The 21,053-nt window shown below is 30.5% G+C and overlaps 1 protein-coding gene across 1 annotated transcript; it reads right to left on the reverse strand.

Annotated features, from left to right (window-relative positions):
• Positions 1–5,154: 5,154 nt before the first annotated feature.
• On the reverse strand, positions 5,155–20,680 carry LOC132757908 (solute carrier organic anion transporter family member 2B1-like; the record flags this gene model as incomplete). Its single annotated transcript, XM_060749405.1, is given in 9 exon segments — positions 5,155–5,525; positions 6,094–6,158; positions 6,621–6,775; positions 7,749–7,881; positions 8,321–8,510; positions 9,794–9,958; positions 14,193–14,399; positions 19,586–19,672; positions 19,983–20,680. Coding segments are annotated over 9 exon segments (1,962 nt in total). The 3' UTR covers positions 5,155–5,220.
• Between the last annotated feature and the right edge of the window lie 373 nt (positions 20,681–21,053).

Below are 21,053 nucleotides of genomic sequence, written 5' to 3' on the forward strand. Positions count from 1 at the left end.
CGATTTAAGGCTTATCATCACAAAAAGTACAGACATTTCGTTTATTATAATATCCTCTACTTTCGTGATTTAAGAAATAGGTAGTTGTGGCACGAGATTTCGTCAATAAACGAGAATGCCGAGTAAGCAATTACAGCAAAATAAAAAAAGAAATAAATTTTGAAAAGCACCAAACTAGATAAATTGTATGTGACATAAATGTTGAACAACGCTTTCAACTATTAGACTTGAATTTCGTAGACTTAATCACTTGTCACAGGCCAGACTAATCTCATCTGCCTTATGAGCACAGTTGTGTGTTCCGTCTCATAATTCCTAAGTAAATAACAGGAAAAGTATATTTTTAAAATTGAAATTCAAACTATTAACGCGTCAGGCTGTTTTAAGAAACATTAAATTACATTAATGCTACAGTTGCACAAAACATTCCCATATTATTTGATTTTCTTTCTTAAATTAATGAGTCTGGAAACAGATTGTGTTTCGCATAACTAAATGTTTGTATTTATGGATTCATTTGTAATTCCACCATAACATGAACGATAAATACTTAAATTTCAAACTTTCTTTCGTTAAATATAAAGAGTGCTAGATTTTGCACGTCTGCTTTTAAGAAAATACCAGTTATATGAATAGTACTTTGTCACACAATACCAGATCCACACACACACATAAATGTGTTTAGAGTTATAAATGGCATTTTCACCAGTACCATAATTTTTTGCTTAAATAACTGTTGTAAACAGATAATGTTGTTTTCTTTTTGTGGTTTAGTTCAAAACGAGATTACACTATAACAATCATTTTGAACAAGGAGTATTTCCTGGTAAAATTTGGTAAAACAATTTATATATCTACATATAAATTTCAAAAATACGTTCATGATGGCATTTTCAAAATTTTAGGAAAATATATATAACAACATAAACACATTACAGCAAAAAGCACAAATAAACCTCGCAAGTTCTGTAAAATACCGAAATGTCTATAAATGATTGAATCAAGATCAACAGTTATTTCTACTTCAGAAGAAATCTTTGAATGTTCGTACTTCGATGTTTTTATAAACATTTTAAATGAAGTATTTAATACAAAATGTTAAGGTAGAACTTATCCTGTAACTGCCATTTTTATGTCTTTTTTGGTTTTTTATGCACATAGTGTCATGATATTGGCATTTAAATTTAACAATATCGGTTGTTTTTTATGTAAATATATTAATTTAAACATATCAATTAAAATATATACAATATATATTCAAATTAAAATTAGTATTTGTAATTATAATGAGATTATAGAATATCTATATAAAATGTAACAACACACTGTTGTCCGAGATGTGTATTTGATTACAATTTCAAGAATATTGTACGGAACGACTGTTTGTCAAGTACAAATGATAGATAAAACATTAAACTGCAAATGCGGCTTATTTTGGTGAAAATGTTTCCAAAAATAATTAACTATTTTATTTCATATTGCTTTCCGTAAGCATTATAGCATAGGGTATAATAAATCTTTTTACAACAATGTCTTTGTAATGTTCAAAGATCAGACTACTTGTACACAATGTTAATATGACAGTTAAGCTATTTCAGGCTATCATTTCAAACTCTAATATTTCATAAAATTATAAAGATATTAGTAAATACCAAAATAATATAGAATGTTGTTTATTCAGATGAAAGGAGATTGTAATGGCACTATGAAATCACATTTCAATTATTGATTACTGTTTATCAAATTTGATTTAGCTTTCAGTTGTCTTACCTTGATTTGTATTTTTTAAATTTCAATAGTTTTAACCTGTCTATATTTTATTTTCAAGTCTTAAATTATTCTTCATGTACATATTTTTTTTTGATTGACCGACTTAGTTTTACACTTTTAGATTAATTATGGGGTATTTTACATTTTGTAAATGTATACATATATGTGTGGTTTTATTATTATTATTAATTTTTGTTTGATTTTTAAAGTCATTGTAAATGTATATAATTCCATTGTAAAGCGCCTTTGAACATTTTATTTTCTAGAAGGGCGCTATAAAAATGTGGTCATTATTATATATTATATTATATAATGTCTTTTAAAAATAAATCTGATCTAAAAAGTCAATTAAATGTTTTTTGTCGAGGGAGTACACTTCTGCCAATAAAGCATAAAACTGTCATGAAAATATTTCAGCCAAGCTAGTAAACGTTTCTTTGGGCTGAGCTGGGTTGTTGCAGCCCTGAAGCCAGGGCCTGAATTCGCCACTGAAAGGAATAAAGTAAATGTATTTTACTTTGAAGGGCTATGCACATGGTCCACGTCTTTTGAACTGTTGAACGTAGTTGTGTTGTTATTACAGGAGAATGAATACAAAGAATAATTCGTGTTTAAAACGCATTGATCTAAAATAATAATTTTGAAACGCTTCTTTGTGTAGCTCTCGTTTGTCGTTAATAGAGTTTCGTTATACAATGACATTATTTCATTACAATTGTCCTTTGCTCGGACATAAAATACTTAAAAAAATTAACAATTCTAATTATCATTTGTATTGCAAAACATAGTAAACAAGGGTGACTTCATATTAAATATTTTCATACGGATTCAGTTGCGATGATTTCAATAAATTCCGATACATGTATACATCTGCATTTCTATTTACTGTGTGCTTAAAATATGAAAAAACAAGATCAACAAGATAGGGCGGCGTTCAACGAAACCAACCTCAACACGACCTAGCAAAATAGAACACTTGCAAGGAGCCCAGATTAACACAAAACAAAAACTTGTATTATAATTAATATTGCAAATTACAATGAATTATAACAAACATCTGACTGAGTTGATTACATTAAAATGTTTAGTTTTATCGAGGCAAAATATTTTAGGACGTGAAGTATAAATCTTTAATGTGCAGTACATGTTTTTTCAAAAATACCGTGAGCAAATTGACATCTGAATTGGTTGCAATCATCTAATAGATATGATCACGCAACCCACTAAAATGTTTTATTAGAGGATCATGCAAGGACATTGTTTAAAATGTTTCATATTTAGTTGGGTTATACGTAGCACCGAGAAACGTTATTTGGTGACTTTCCAGCTTTTCTAGTGTAAGAAGATCTCAGATGCCCATTTGTGAAATACTTCAGGCTTGAGCCTAAAGAGGTGAGAGGGGTAGTCAACGAACGTAACCGCTCGGCCACCGACGCTCTCTTACAATAGGAAGTTTATTAAAATTTAGGATTCCCGCATGGTTTCAATGGCAAAAATGATCTGCAAACTAGCATTTACTTCACTTAATGTCTTCAAAACCAATATAAATTTGTTTAATGGAATACTTACTGAATTAGATGTTTACATTATGTACACATCTCTTCGATGGAGAAACAAAAGGATGCATGAGAGCTTATGTTATCATAAGATTGCTAGTCTTCACAACACGATTAATTAATGTTGAATTATCCACAACAAACGTTGATATGTACCATTAAAAGATCCTGGAAAAAGTGTTGATTTTACATCCATTCTTGAAGCTGCAAACGTTTAAGCCTACTTAATCATACTTTATGTCAATTCTAGGTTAATCTTTCGCTTTTACGGTGCCAATAAGAGACCATTCACATGTTGTAATGACATTTGATCTGACCGAGTAGGATTGATCACGTGCCAATATGTCAATTAAAGAGTATGTACAAGACAACATAGGTTAATAATGATAACATAAGCTAGTATCATTGTAATTGTCTGTTTCGTTAGTGAACACATTGAAACAGTTTACGAAATTGTCGAAAAGTAATTCAAAAATAAGGAATAGTTATTAGTAGTTTTTGCGTAATTTTAAATAAAACCTATGTATACAATTCATGTCAGCATGGATTTCTGTCAGTCTAACATGATGGAAGTAATGTAATTTCTAAAGAAACGTTAAAAGTTGCGAAATTGATATACACAAGACCTTGCTATTGATGTAAGCAATTATTTTATTCCAGATTCTGAAACCACAATAAAAAATATTTTTATTTAATCTCTCAACATACGCAAATATCATAGTCGAAACTATTACTTTACTGAGACGATATATTATATAAACTTTATAACATACATAATCGCTCCCGTATGAATGGACGAAAGTCGCTTTTGATGGTGATAATAGATATATGATTTGTATCTGTGTGTTTGTTTCTTGGTCTGTTTGTTTAAACAACCCAACCAATGAAATTGCTGTTTGTATCACCTGACGTTTATGATACTTATATGACATCTAATATATTCATTTCCTACATTGTATTTATGCTAAATGCTCGCAAATTGAATTGTTTGATTTCAACATTCCTCATAAGTTTTCTTTTTTCTAAATCATTGATGTCTTAAGTATTTGACACTGCTTCAGTCATTGTTACATATTGTACTTGAACTTTCCTTTATCTCTTATGAAACTAAGTGGTTTTCTAATGAAATACATATGAAAGACTTCAAACTGATCTTTCAAATAGTGTACTGTAATAGAAAGGAATATAAGTTACATATGACAAATCTGATTTTTTCAACGATTTTTATATATAATAAAACTATATGCTGTAGTGTGATTTTGTTATGGAAAGAGAAATAAAATTCGACACTGCTAAAATGTGTTAATTATTTGAAATTAATAAGACTCATCATTTAGATGCATAAACATATACCAATACAAATGAAGGCCTTGTAAAAGTGATGACACATATTGAATATGTATAAATATAATAAAGTTTATTTCTGATGACTAAAAAACAATCATTAACAATCATTATTTTGTTGCACAGCATACTGGCGTTTCCGTGACGGATATTCCGATCTGATCCTCAACATTATGACATATATTATTAAACCTAGAATAAGGGAACTAATTTAAAAAAGTGTAAAATAAATAAAGCTCGCAAACTCGGTTTATGAATATAATGATCAGTGCATTAAACATTACGCTGAAGAATATTGTTCTCAATTGAAAAAAAAGTGTATGTATGAAGAAGTTTAGTTTCTCAAAATATACAGTGGCAAAATGATAAAAAATCTTATCTAAATAATAAAAATGAAGTGTATTCTGATGATTATGTGAATATTACTTAGAAAACAATAATACGAAAGGAACATATTATATATTAGCTTTCGCGGGACTTTTTCTGCAGATATATCACATTGAATATAACCTTTTTTCGAAAGACTCGTTAAATCGCAATTGTACGATATTTATTTCACACCATTTGAAGTTTTGTCAATTAAAGCATCTGGCTTCAGTTTATATTTTGATTCTGCTATAAAATCAATAGATTTGTTGTCCGAACTGTATGGCCATTCTCTCATATTCCAAGTAACTCGTAATAGTGATGTCAAAACTAAAATTGCTACACATTTGCTCCCTATAGACATTCCGAATATATTATGCCGAAGGACATCCAAATTGTAGAAGGTACAAGATCCCGAATCGCCGTCCGACCATAGCAAGCATGCATGATCCACTAATTTTCCTCCAATCACTGGCCCAGGTAACCATGCTACAAATATAGATTATTTCAAAAGGTAACATATTTAGTAGTATTGTAACGCTGTTAACAATTGATTTAATGACACACACGGGCACACACACGCACACATATACACAAAGTGAGAACTTTTTGATTTAGATACTTAGAATATAAAATAATTCTTATAATTTCTTCTTATTAAAAGAAAACCTTTCGGGCAGAATTGTTGTTTTGTTGATAAATTTATAATATTATAAGAATATAATATAATATAATAAAATAGAATAGAATTGAATGAAATAGAATAGGAAATGGAATAGAATAGAATGAAATAGAATAGAAAATGGAATAGAATATTCAAAAGAAAAGAATATATTTTATTTCAAATTTTCTGGGTCTTTTCATGTATATAATCAACAGTAATAATATTGTACAAGATTTACGTAACAAAATAAACAAAACATAACTAAAACGTGGTTAAAATATGAGAACAAAGTTCAACAAGGCAGATCAACTTTTACATAATTTACATTTATACGTATACATGTGGTTTTGGTTATGCATTATATAAGTTATTATAAAAGAAGAAAACACTTACCAAACAATGACATCGCTAGAGCTGACAGGCCTATTGCCATTGATTTTAATCTGTTTGGAACCATTCTTCAAGAAAAAAAGAAAATCAGATGTCTTAAGCGACTATATTTTCAGCAATACACACACTAAATATTGGTTATTACTACAGTATATGGGCAGATGTGAAGTTTGATATGGTGTTAAGAGCAAAACAGATCTGGTCCTAGGTATCTACTTGAACAAAGGTTAGTTTGATAATTTTTAAAACCAGACAAGGCATAAAAACACTTCTTTCCTTTCAAAAATAGATATGCATCATGTTCAAAGGATTTATGATACTTTGGAAAAAACCTTGCCTTAGTACCTCTTCTGATGCTAAAATATTTCTTAATTTGATAATCTATCCCTAAAACCAAGAAATTACCGGTGGGATTATTCTTCAGCATGTTTTCCGATTCCCCATATATATGATATTATTTGAAATCCGATTTACCTGCCAATGATGACGTCAAAATAAAGCAGAATGCAGGTTTCATCAAAGCAAATTACCTTATGTTAAAGATGAATGTTGGCATCATCAAACAAGAAGACAGAAAGTTGGCCAGGAAGGATACTATCATAAAAGGCCAGAGCATGTTGCAGTCGAATGGACAAAAGCCCGTCGATACAACACTGTCTGGGACGCAGGTACAGTTGGTAAATTTCTACAAAACAAAATAAATTAATAATATATTGTATGAATATATCTACAATAATCATATTTTATAATAAAGAATATCAGAACATAAGAAATACTTATCGAAATAACAACAATTCATAAACAAACATCTGAAAACATTGAAATTTATGTTGTAAATCAGTAGTTAATACTTGTATTTTATAAAGAAGATGCAGATTCGTTGCGTTCTAATTCAGATCATTAGCGATTAATTTAGATTGAAAATAATATAGATAAACTGATTTGGATCAAAATTTATCATATAATATGCTAGCAATAATTCATAGTAGCAGATATATATTATTTCTAATACATCAAGACAATGTATTATTTCAGTTGCAGTAAATGATATTACAATAATGGTCATATACATTAAACAGTAAGGTCGCCAAACTTTTCCCATTGTACTCCGTAAATGTTATGTAAAATGTTTTATAGAGCTATTTAATATAATTTTGTTTGGCCTTCATAAACATTATAATGTGCATAGACTATAGTTTGTTGAATCCTTTTAAAAGAAAGTTATTTCTTTGTCTCTAAGAATATTCAAAGCCCAGACTTTCTGCATCCATCAGGATGTATGATACATAAATAATTACAAACTAACCACTGAAATTATATTTTCTTACGGCTGTATAGCTTATATTTGAAATTGTAGTAATTAAGGAATAATCATTCAAGAATAGATAAAAAAATGTGCATTTGAGCCGCATCACGACAAAACCAACATAGCGGGTTTGCAACCAGCATGGATCCAGACCAGCCTGCGCATCCGCGCAGTCTGATCAGGATCCATGCTGTTCGCTATCAGTTTCTCTACTTGTTATAGGATTTGTAAGCGAACAGCATGGATCCTGATCAGACTGCGCGGATGCGCAGGCTGGTCTGGATCCATGCTGGTCGCAAACCCATTATGTTGGTTTTGTCGTGACGCGGCTCAAATGTTGTTTTGCACAAACCATGAGAGATCCCTGAGAACACCCAGCATGACAAGGTGAGAAATAATTTGTTCCAGTAGTAGAATCACACACTGGCAAGAATGTACTACCACAAGAACAATCACTGGAACATGACCGTGGTAATTCTGAAGACCTTTCAAATAAATACAGCAAATATACATAATATGGAAGGGAAATAATAGTAGAAAAAACCAAAACCAACTAACAATGTGTCTGGATTTTGAATTGTACTTTATATTTTATCAGTTTAAACACCCACACATCTGGAATATATTAATAAATAATAATATATGGATATAATTATCAAAGTAGCCAAAGGAAGTGTTCACAATATATGTTTAAAAGGAGGCAATGAAGACTTTTCAAACTCCAGATTAAAACAAGCGCCTTAAAAATGTTCGTTTTTACAAGCATCATAAAATTATTTGTTTTACAAGCATCATAAAATTGCATTTACATGCATAAAAATATGTTCGTTTTTACAAGCACCATAAAAATGTACGTTAAGATAAATTTCGTTTGCTTTAATTAATATATAGTATATCACAAAACAAAAATATACATGTATTTACATTTGCTCTGGCCAACCGTTTATTTGAGGTTGGTCACAGCTGAGGAACATTGAAATGAATTGAAGACCTAATGCCGGAATTTGTGTAGATAAAATCAACATTATACACTTCAGGGGATACAATTTCAGTTTCTTAGTAGCAAGCCCACCAACAAATGATCCGAGACATGCCGACGGAATTCCCATACCAGCTGAAATTTGATGAAAGAACATAAGATTACTTTGCGGAAACTATATTTATTACACATTCTTAAAAGATCATATTATTAAGTAAAGGCTATGAAAACATCCAGAATATTCAAATTTTGTAACCAAAGAAATGATTTAAACTGAAAATTTTCTGTTGCAAAGCTTTGAGTGATGGCGATTGATGGTGTATGAAAACGTTCATTTTTGTGTTACATTTAGGAGTACGGCATGGAGTACGGCATGGAGTACGGCATGTTTTAATGGTGATAAACAGGTGAATGTATCAATTAGTTTTGAAACAAAGATCATGCTCGCGTTACAGATGGTGCAGCCTCAAGATAGATTGATAACTTCACAATTTTTCTGGCGGAAAAATCATGTGGCAATAAGTAAAACCGAAAATAGTTATTCATAAAATATGCATATTATGCATATTACTGTATGATAAAAAAAAAATAAAAAGAAAACCCGGGCTGTTTGTCAGTTAGTTTTTCGTGGGTACCGGGTACAGACCCTCAATTCCCAAAATTTGATAAAAAGAAAAACGTGACCCATTTAAAAATGGAAACCTTTTTCAAACAAAATATCATTACTATCCCTTTTAAACACAAAATTTATCAAAACAAATATAGTAAACATAGTGAGTATTATAAAGCAAATCTAACAGTGAAAAATATTCAAAGACTGAATAACTTTACAAAGATTAATGCATCCTCTCGTTTCTAGAATAAGAAGAACCATAAAAGCAAACAGTTGTATTAAACGTTAAATCGAGCACATTCTGCTAACGTCGCCTTGCCATGTTGATCTTTGTTCTAATTTAAGTACCTTTTAGTCAATCAGCTGATACAATTAAACCTGTTTGTCCCGTATGCATGCATATCTAGCATGTTTATTTTATGCATACATTTTATAATTTATTCATTTTTTTAACATCTCGGTGATGTATTTTTGAATAGCAATAAAACGACACCTGCTTAGTCAAGTATCAATTGTTGCATCATGATACGTCGTATATTTTCATGCCAATGTTTGACATAAGGGATTTGACGTCATATAGGGAGTTGACGTCATACCATCAATAATGTTGTTTCATTATCTTAAGATGCCCGAAGCAGTGTAAATATTGGACAATATTATTCCACTATGACAGTTAACCTGAAGCATGGCATAGAAGTGCTTATAACCGACATTAAACCATGTTCTAAAATAAACAAAATTAAACGGTTAGTATTGATAGCTTTGTACCTAACACGACGCTTAAAGATGAAAGACCACTACTAACCTAATATGATGTTTGCCTTCCAAGCGGGTATGTTATATTGTTTCTCCATGTATTTTGGACCAAATGAGAAAGCCGCACTATATCCGAGTACACTACATATACATGCTAACAGCATGATTGTAAATGCTGGAATTCTCAGTACCTGAAAAATGCTCTTGAAAACACCTGAAAGATTTTTGGTTAAAATATTAATCTTCTTATTAATAAGATATGCTATAGAGAAATTTATAGTCCCTAAAGAAAGCCCAAAACGACAAAATTGAAAATGTTGCATTGACAGAGTCTGTGTATGGACGGTAGTGGTTATTGCAAGCTACCGTCCATGCCCGAAGCAAAGGTTAAGCAAAAATAAAATTTAACATGTCAGTTGAACTGGTAAAATTTTGAATTTTGAAACATTCGTAGATGTGTCCATATGGCGATTTTCGTGGAACGTTCAATATGATACGTTAGTACCATTCCATGAAAAGCAGCGACAGGCAACACATCATAAGGGTGACTAAACAGTATTTAAGTGAGGAATACTGAAACCATGTCATCCAGCTAGAATAAAAACAACACCAAATTGAAAAGAACTCAAACAAAGTACCACAAACATGCACTCACATGTCGTGCTGGACGATTAAATGTCCGGTGAGACTTTTTACAGCCGCCACACGACACAAAAAAACACTGGTTAATAAAAAGTAGAGAAAAACAAAATAATCAATGCAATTGGTGAACATTTTATTTTTCTTAAAACTAAAATGAAAATAATCACACCGTACAATCAAATGGGCAGACAGCTGTTCCAGCGTCCACAGCTGTACCAGTATATACATGTCGGCGCGGGGAATACAATTGACGTACGATAAGTAATCATCTGTTTTTAACATGTCAAAACTGTGTTCGAGAAAATCAATGTTATGGATTCATAGTCAACATCCAAAGAAGCATGCTAACAAATTTCTGGCCCTGTGCAAGCTTTACTTCACATGAATTTTGATTGAAAATAACCACTCTTTCCGATGAGATGCGGTATTTTTAGTTTGAAGTCACAAAAACTTATATTTTCTCATGATAATTAATCATTTTTTCATACGGTTCGTAAACGTCAACATTTTGTCATTAAATATTCCAAACCATACCTTCAAAAAAGCTTTTCTGTTAAAGTTATAAAGTATTTAAGTTTGAGTGTCATCAAAATTTTAGTAATGTAATGCAAAATATTTTGATAAAAACCAAACTTCCAAATATTATCAGTCCAGAGCAAACAGGCTTTATCAAAGGTAGATATATTGGGGAAAATGTTAGACTTTTACAAGAGACAATCGAATATATTAATAATTTAAATGAAAAAGGGTTAATATTTTTTTCTGATTTTAATAAAGCTTTTGATAGTCTTGACCATAACTTTATGAAAAAATGCTTATTGAAATTTAAATTTCCTCAACATATTATAAATTGGGTTGGCCTTTTTTATAAAGATGCTAAATCGTGTATACATAATAATGGTCATCTATCCAGTTTCTTTAAAATAGAAAAAGGCGTGCGACAAGGGTGCCCTTTATCCCCTTACCTATTTATTATTTGTATAGAATTACTCTCAAATGAAGTTACCAAAAATGAAGATATTAAAGGCATTAAGATAGGAAACATTGAACTTAAACAAACACTTTTTGCCGATGATGCATGTTTTATAACTGATGGAGAAAAAAGATCGTTTCTTACACTTATTTCAACACTAAAAAAGTTTTCAAATATATCAGGCCTTAAATTGAATAAAGATAAATGTACTGTTTTAAAACTTGGAAGTTTAAGAAATACTCATATCAATTTCTGCAATGACAATAATTTTAAATGGACATCTGAAAAAGCTAGCACGCTCGGTATAACTTTCACTAATAACATAGACGAAATGCTTAATACTAATTTAACACCTAAACTGAAAGAGTTCGATCAATGTTTGCATAAATGGAAACGATGGAAACTAAGTCTTTTTGGAAAAATAACCGTTCTTAAAACTTTTGCAATGCCCAAACTTATTTATCCTCTCACAGTTTTACATAACCCAGACCAAGAAATCATAAATAAAATAAAAAAGCTCATGTTTAACTTTCTATGGGACAACAAACCAGACAAAATATCAAGAGATAAGATTATTCAAGATTACCAACATGGGGGGCTTAAAATGTTAGACATTGAAAGTTTTATATATTCCTTAAAATGCTCCTGGGTTAAACGCATTAAATTGCAGCAACATTCAAAATGGGTTAAAGTATATGAAAATATGTTAAATACATATGGAAAACAATTCATATTTAAATGTAATCTTAACATAAAAGATATTGAAAATTTAGATATTAGATTTACATTTTTAAAAGACGTACTCAGTGCTTGGTCGTATGCAAACTTTAATAAAGAAATAACTGATGTTGGGAAAGAAATTATATGGAACAACACGAATATAAAACTAAGTAACAAACCATTTGTTTTCTGTGAATGGATGGAAAAAGGTGTAATCTTTATCGAACATATATACGATTATAGGAAAAAACAATTTTATAGCTTTAACGAAATCCAAAACCTTTATGGCATAGCCCAATCAAACTTTTTAAACTATCATCAACTCATAAAATGCATACCAAAAGAATGGAAAATAAAACTAAAATCTGAAGGGATACAATACAAAGCTAATAACTACTTAATTGATAAATTAAAACCTCAAATTAAAACCTGCCGATTTATTTATACTATGCTTATTCAAAAGAAAACAACAACAAACAATCATCAAGAAAACAAATGGGAAGCTGAACTCTCAGGCAACTTTGAATGGAAAAATATATTGCATCAAATCATAAACATAACGATTGATACCAAACTTCGAAGTTTTCAGTATAAATATCTTATGCGTATTTTGCCAAACAATGAAAAACTCTTTAAATATAATATGGTGGAGTCAATGTTATGCGATTTTTGCACCTCAGCACCAGAATCTAATGTACATCTATATTGGGAATGCTCAAAAATTCAACCATTTTGGTGTCAAATCAGGATTTTTTTACAATCAAAATATTCTACAAACATAACTTTGGTATCATACGAAACTGTCAGCTTGTGTAATGTGAACATTCAAAATAATATGAAATCAAACTGCATTAACTATATTTTACTCTTAGGTAAATATTTTATATTTAAAAATAAATACCAGAAAACCATACCAAACTTCAGTGAATTTTTAAATTATCTTAGATATAAACTTAGTTTAGAAAGACTCATTGCTGAAATGAAAAATAAGGTCGATGTCCATAACAACAAATGGAGCATATTCACATCATAAACATATGCGACTGGCTGGAGTCTATTAAATATTATTTACACGCTTACTATGAAACGCTTCTTTTTTATTAATGAAAACATAACTATAAATAATTAAAATTACATATATCATGCTCTAGATTACTTTTCCATTTTTACAACCATGTTAAATCAGTTTAAATCTACTTAGTCTTTATTAAGGTTTTTTTCTGATGTAACGATTGTTTATTCTTGCAATTAAACAATTTGTAATATGTTTGTAAATTTGTACAATGTATGAAATGTATTGTTTGTAAGAACTGGATAATAAAGAAAATTTAATAAAAAAAAAAAAAAATATTTTGATTTTGAAGCCATGGATATTGTTCTTAAGAGCGGTGTATTTAATTTTTTGAATTGTTTAATAGTAATTGACTAAATAAAATGTCAATTTCTACTGATTATTTCGCTTTATTTCATGCTTTCCAGTGTTTTCTTGTAATATATCAGATGATTATATTCTGATAAACCACTAGTAAAATTTATAAAATATAATTTTCACTGTAGACTATATCTGAATACGGGTGAAATGTAATTACAGGCAGAAATAAATGCCGTCGTACATAAATTTTGCTTCTTTAAGATAAGAAAGTCGATGTCATCATAAATCATGTTAAAAATGTAACAAAATTATAGAAATTTAACAGAAATATATTTCATAATTGATGATGTGACGTCATGATGTGATGACGTCACAAAGGAGAATGTGCGACGTTACGCGGCTAAAGCATTAAAAAAACCTTAAAATCACTTAAAAGCATGAAATAAAAATAAAATTTATTTGTTTTACATATAAGATTTAAATATATGTCATTCGTGAACACCAGCTATTCTATTTTCACTCGTATATTGCATCTGGTGTTCACTCAGTGAAATTATATTTCAATCTTACATGCAAAACAAACAAATATCCTCTATATCAACAAAGTATGTTTTATTTGATTATTTCACATCTTTCCTTCAGAAGTTTGCACACATTTCACTCCCCTTGTATTGTTTAGTTAATTCTAGATAAATTTACATAAGAGAATACAAAGATAAACAACCCATGTTTATTATTTACCTAACACCTCATCACAGCATGATTTAAGATTTCTTCCAGAATGAAATTCAAGCGCTGGTGTTCTACTTTTAACAGCTTTAACTCGTCTGAGACTGGCAGGAAAGAATAGCAACGGGAATGCACACAAAACTGCTGCAACACCAAATGCCAAGAATCCAAGCCACCAAGCGCCTAACCATCGCGGATCATGAGGATGCAAATCAACATCTGAAAAAGAAGTATTGAGACGCTTAAAAAAAAGAAAAATGAAATCAATGTGCTAAATCTTGAATATTCATTGTTCAGTTAAATACGTCAAAATCAGCAGAAGATAAATGAGTTTATAAATATTACAATACATCAAGCGTATTCATCTGTAAGTTTTTGTTTGACATTCCTGAAGATATGTCAAGATTTTGAAATTACATAAAAACCTATAGTAATGAAAGCGATCTGGTTAAAACCGGTATCATAAATCACGCCTTCGTTTCAATTACTCAAAGAAGGCAGCGTTTTTTCTGAGATATATATATTTTTTTAATATTCGCGTAATTCAATCGTAAGACGTTTGTTTGTAAAGTTAAACAAATACATCTTTTATCTAGCCATACGACGCCAGAAAAAGTAACTCCGTGGGTTTTATTATAACAGTGGTGATAATGGAGAGTATTTAAATCAAAGTAAAATATCATAAAATAAGGTATTTTGTAAATAAATATTATTAATTAACCATTTATAACTATTTAAAGACACGTTAAGCCAGAATAATATTTTTTTCTTTTCGTAGGAAGGACAGATATGCCCTTTCTGATGTTGTTATTATAGGTTACTAACATTAAGATGGTTTTCCATCTGAATTTTGTAGCATTGAATGTGAAATAACGAGTGACAAAGGAAACAAGAAATTGGTATTTTAACGTCCACACAAAATACGTTATTACCATAACTGAACAAATGGTTAAAACGCCAAAAGAATTCAAAGACGGATTTGCTTTAAGGCAAATGAGTAACATTTTGGAAACTACATATGTGCGTCAAAAATATTAAGCTTTTGTAATAAAATAAAAATATTGCCGTTTTCTAGGGTTAAGGAGCCTATTATTATTATCTTTATTACCTCCATCACTGAAGAGCATTTACATTATACATATTACAGATAGTACAAAAGATCATATATACAGTAGATATAAATACAAGATTGTTTTAGAATTATATAAATTAGTAAAGAAAAGGCATAATTATAATATGTACAAACATACTAAAAGAAAAATAATGTAATTAATCTGTGATATCTATCAACAAATGTTAATTGAATGGATAGATATAAATATATAAAGGGAATAAGCTACTTAGTTGCATAGATATCAGGTTCATATGTATATATCAAGAGCATCAGACCTGAGCTTGTTTAGTGTAACAAAATTACTTAGGTAGGCAGAGGTAAAATTCAATTCAATTAAGTAAAGTTTAAAGTTACAATAATTTTAATTTTGAGGAAAGACGATGAATAATTATTGGAAAAAAAAAACAACAAAAAACAAATTTTATAATATTTAAATGATTGCCAAAAACACATTAAGTAATTAGCCTTAACCGAAACGAAATTATCAAGGCGATTAAGATGTGTTTAAGCTAGGCCAGTTGTTGTTGTTTTATATATGAATAAGGACACTTACGAAAACTATCAATTATTGACTATCTAAATTCTACATTGTCTATGATTTAAATTGAGCAATAGTGGAAAAAAAAAGATAAAAAGGGATTCTTAATGAAAACAACACTTGTACGTTAACCTTAAACCGAGAACGAAACATTAAGGCGTGTAAGTTGTGTTGTGAACAAAGAGTAATGATATCACAAAAATGTACATTTATAATAAGACAATTCATAAATCAAACATAAATAATTGAAAATATATAACATTCAGTATTAAATCTTTATGTACACGTTCATAACTCAATATAACTTAATGCAATGAAGTTATTCGCCATCTGCTTATATCACAGTTTATATATTGCTTAGGTAGTCATGTTATAGACACTTGCTAGGAACACCTTAAAACATGATACTCTCAGGCTATCGTTCAGGTCAAAAGAATCAAAACCACTGAACATTTCTAAAAGTTGTGATTCTGGTGAAAAGGAACAAAAGATTTCGAATTGTTGTATGCCTAACATATGTGACAGGTTAGACCATAATGTAGATCTGATACTCTCCATTTTCTCACAGAAGAAAATAAGATGTAACACAATATAGTCAGTGGGTAATTCACATTTATCACACGTTACTTCATAGCTTCTTGAGAAAAATTTAGCTGTCATTGATTCAGTGCAAAGCATATTGATGATACATCGATATCGGCTGACAAATATTGGCAATACACCGATATATCGATAAATACTCTTATTTTCTTATATATAATACTTTTTCATACCTGTTTAAATGATTTTAGTAAAATAAATATGTTGTGTACCTTTGCATGATTTTTTTCTGATTTATATTTTGTCATAACTGCTATGAAATGTGTCCATTATGTAACAACAGCTTATTGTTAGACATGGCCATCTGCTTTTGTGTATGTTTTTAGTGAAATTTCATTATTTATAGACATTTAAACAATTAATCAAAATAATCGATTTTTTCAACTGTGTATCGATTATTGATCGACAGAAAAATATCAACGATACATCGATATTGTCTCTATCGATGACAGCTCTAAAGGAGCCTATATGTGTTTTCGTTTAAATGATATTTAATTTAGAATATTTGTACATGTGTAAATAACAACATAACATAATTATAGATTTAAGCCGAAAGCAGAAGCTTATAGAAGCCATTATCAAACAATTATTACAATCTTCAACATCTGTGATGCTTGTAATTGACATGTTACCAGAAAGTGAACATATTTGATAATGCAATATTTAAAAGGAATAATGTTAATGGTAAGAACAAAATGTTAGTAAGTTTTGACAAAATTAAATAAAAAAGCTACAAAAAACAACTAAAGAAAAAAAAACACAAAAAATAACATTTTAAAAATAAAGAAAACGACAAAAATAAATAAATATAAGCAGCATAGCAGTAGCAGTCATACATTATATAAATATATGTGTTTTAACTTGAAGCAATTTTTTTACGCGACTTGGTAATAATATATTGTCCTTAAGAGTACTATTTTGAAATATAAAGAAGTCAGTCGAGTGAAAGACAGCATGTCATATAAGAAATATCAGTGCGCATAGACTCCCATTAAGTCTTTGTTCCCAGAAAGACAAGTTTTATATAACAGTCGAACAACAACTGACATCAGTACAATACATGCAATTTTCCCTAAGTGGAAAACCTCTCAAGGAGATTATATTCTATTATTTGCATCTCTTGATATATGTTCAACATAATTGATTAGATATAAGATGTTACATTAAATCAGTTTATGTAACTATGATATCTGAAAGTATAACCACCGTATTTTAACTACATAATATAAGGGGAACAACTCTAATAGTAAGCTTACAAAGAGCAAACTTTAAGTGACTTCCCTTTGAGTTTCAATCTCGACTGTAGCTTATACGTGTTATTTAACATTTTTAAAGCAGCACGCCTCCAGCTTCATGAAAATTTGAAAATTTATTTAACGGAATGATATTGTGAAGTTACCAAAAGAATGCAATTTACACATTATCAATGACACTTACAATCCATGTCAATTATCATAAAGATGTCAAAATATGCAAAAATAGCCCTTACTGTATAAGTAACGCAGTAGAAATACAGTTATAAATACGAAAAAAAAGTCGTACTAATCGGAATGTTTGTTTCTTGAAACGATTTATGGAATATTTTGAAATGTGAAAGAAGTTGATCACAGCAAAAATACATTCGTAATACATGTGCATAATTATTAACTATTGTTCAAGTCAATTTGATTGGACTTAGCATTAATTAATATTCTCCGTTATTCACTCATGTTTAAACTGATATTTCCTTTTTCTCAAAAATAATGATATCAATAAACATGTACTTTAAGAAATCGGAGTGTGTGTTGATTATAGATTAACTTCTAAGCTTTAATTATTACTTCTAAACAGATATTTACAAATATACTAAATTACGGGATAACCTAACATTTACTAAAAGAGCTGTTGAATTTTTCTTAGATCCCAAGTTATGTTGATGTTTACTAAAACTCACTAAGAGCTTTTCCATTAAATTTTCTCCGAAAAGATATTTTGTAAATTAACTTAATGGAATATAGCCATATCGTGATCGTCTTCAAAAGGTTAAACATAATTTATTCATGGATTTTGCGACGATATTTACCCAAATAAGCCTGATTTTTATATTACAGAAATTTTACGACAAGGCACATGTCTTACAGCGATTTACGAAGAAGCAAAAAACAAGACGATTATTTGCAAAATTATTTAAACTGTGCCGACAAAAACATGAAGATAATTTTATATGAGAGACAACGCCATCTCCTTATGTTGCATTTACACGTGGTGTATTCCCCTCACAATTTTAACAACGTGCTTTTAAATGCCACATGTCATGTTCTTAGAAATATATATACATGTACAAAGACAATTGACATAAAATACATCTACATGATGATATTACTTTTTTTGCAAACAAAGTCACGACTGTTTTGCTTGTCTGTGTGATTGGGTTTTCACGTCACACCGACACATTACAGGTCATATGGCAAATGTACCAACTTCACTTCAGGTGCCTTTCCGTACATTATTTCATGCGAGTAAAACCACAGCCGTTCCGTAAGCTAGCTGGGTAGCTTCCTCACATGAAAGAAACCAATGTCTCTGAATTGTGGTGAGAACCAAATGGTTTTAAGGGAACGACCTTAACCACTCGGCCACGACATTTTACATAATAAATATCATTTTATAGCTTTATAGAACGCTAGTCAAAGAAGTGGTTGTTGTACAGGAGTTAGTAATAGAAAGAGCGTGCTTCACGTAATGGAAAGAGCATCGAAACACGAGGCTTTTTGATTTGTATGAGGGGGCGTAGCCCCCGAGTATAAATCAGATTGGCGAGTGTTTTAATGGTCTTTCTCTTTTGTATCATAATGAAACATATTAACATGTTCCCTTTTGTCACAATATGAGTCCCCAGAAAAAAGTAACCAATGAACGAGCATCTGGATATGATATTTCTATCGCTTTCCCTTTCTCTGCCTTCACAATAAGTAAACCCCAGCAAAAAATATACCAATCAATGGTCATGCTCTGGAGTGCGGGTAACTAATACCTGCACTCCAGTTAACGCACTGTGCATGTATATGTATACGATTTAACTCCATCACATTTTCAACAGAAAGGTCCCCAAACTATGATACAGTTGTTTTATAGACAGTATTTTAATTGGATAGATATATGTGTATGACATACCTTCCAGAGTTACGTAAATTTGACTGAAAAATCCTCCTAGTCCATATGCCATTGCGGGGCCAAATATTGTAATGCAAGTTATTATTCCTGGAAATTAAATAAACATTTATTTATAGAAAATATAATTATATAGGTAATAGAGAGCCCTGACGTAATTTTCGTGAATTAAGGGAAAGTAAATAATAGAGTAATACTTCACTATGGTCATTGTAGAAATTTAGAGATAGGCGTGAACAAGACGTAAACTTTTAGCAAGTTTCATTGAAATTCATTAATGAATGGCGTTGCTTGTATCAAACTAGGCATACTTACTTAGACACAATATTTAAGTTATATCTCATATCGTTTTTAAACTAATGAAACGCGTGCTTTTAACAATGTGTCATTCGGAACTCACCTAAATAAAAGCCGGTTTCCCTTTCATTTGTGTTATCATCAAGGAATTGACCAAGCATAGGGTACCTTGGTGCCTTACCGATGCCTTGAATTATCATACCAATTGCAATTAAAGCCATTGTTACATTTCTGGCAGTACGTTCCTCTTCGGATTCCGTATTTTCTATATTTTCTGCATGTACGGTATTATTATTAAAGTTTTTCATCACAGATATATCTAAAACGGTAGAATTTCTACAGAGACTTAGCTTGGCAAAGCTCATTTTTGGTATTGCGCCGTCAAGACCGGTCTGTAATGGGGCAGGCTTGAATAAAAAGTGAGGCACGGAGCAAAGGATTCCCGATAAACCGTACAAAATCGTCGTTAAACAAAGCATTCTTGGTATATGGACTCTATTAGCAAAGTAACCAGCGATAAGTATTGTGACGCAGTACCCAATGTCATTGCACGCCATCAGATAGCCGGTTTTGCTGCTACTCAACCCAAACTGCCGTTCAATAGTTGATACTTGTGAAACAACATACATAGAGAGCGACGACGTCAACAGTCCTGTTATACTGTATACACCAGTGAACCAGTTTACAGATGCAAATTTCCGCATCCATTTTGGTTTGCATCCAAAAACACCGCAATCAGATTGTTTTTCCATCGACATTGTCGTTGATTTTCCTGCACGAAAAGTCCCTGTTGGTGATGATATACGGCCGATTTGTGATCTCGTCTTTACTAGTGCTTTTCTAATGTGGTATAAAAACAAACTGACGCCTCATTTATCCTTTGTAATCATTTAAATTTTATCTGGAGTATATTAATGATTGCTTATTCAAAATTAATCCTACATTTTTAAAGTCAATTTATAATAGGTTAAGCATTGCGCGTTACCCAACACACGTTTTAAACCAATGTAAACATTAAAAATGTGCCCAACTTTTAAACTCGTCGGATCACAAGACTTAGTTATCATTTTGTATTACACTGTCATATCTGTCATATTCAAACAAGCCAAAGATGTCCATATATACATCGTCTACAAGATAAAAAGATAAAATTATCATAAACTTTTACGTCCAT

Source organism: Ruditapes philippinarum, unplaced genomic scaffold, assembly GCF_026571515.1.
Source record: "Ruditapes philippinarum isolate M1 unplaced genomic scaffold, ASM2657151v2 ctg8227_1_1_1_1, whole genome shotgun sequence".
Taxonomy (NCBI): Eukaryota; Metazoa; Mollusca; class Bivalvia; order Venerida; family Veneridae; genus Ruditapes; species Ruditapes philippinarum.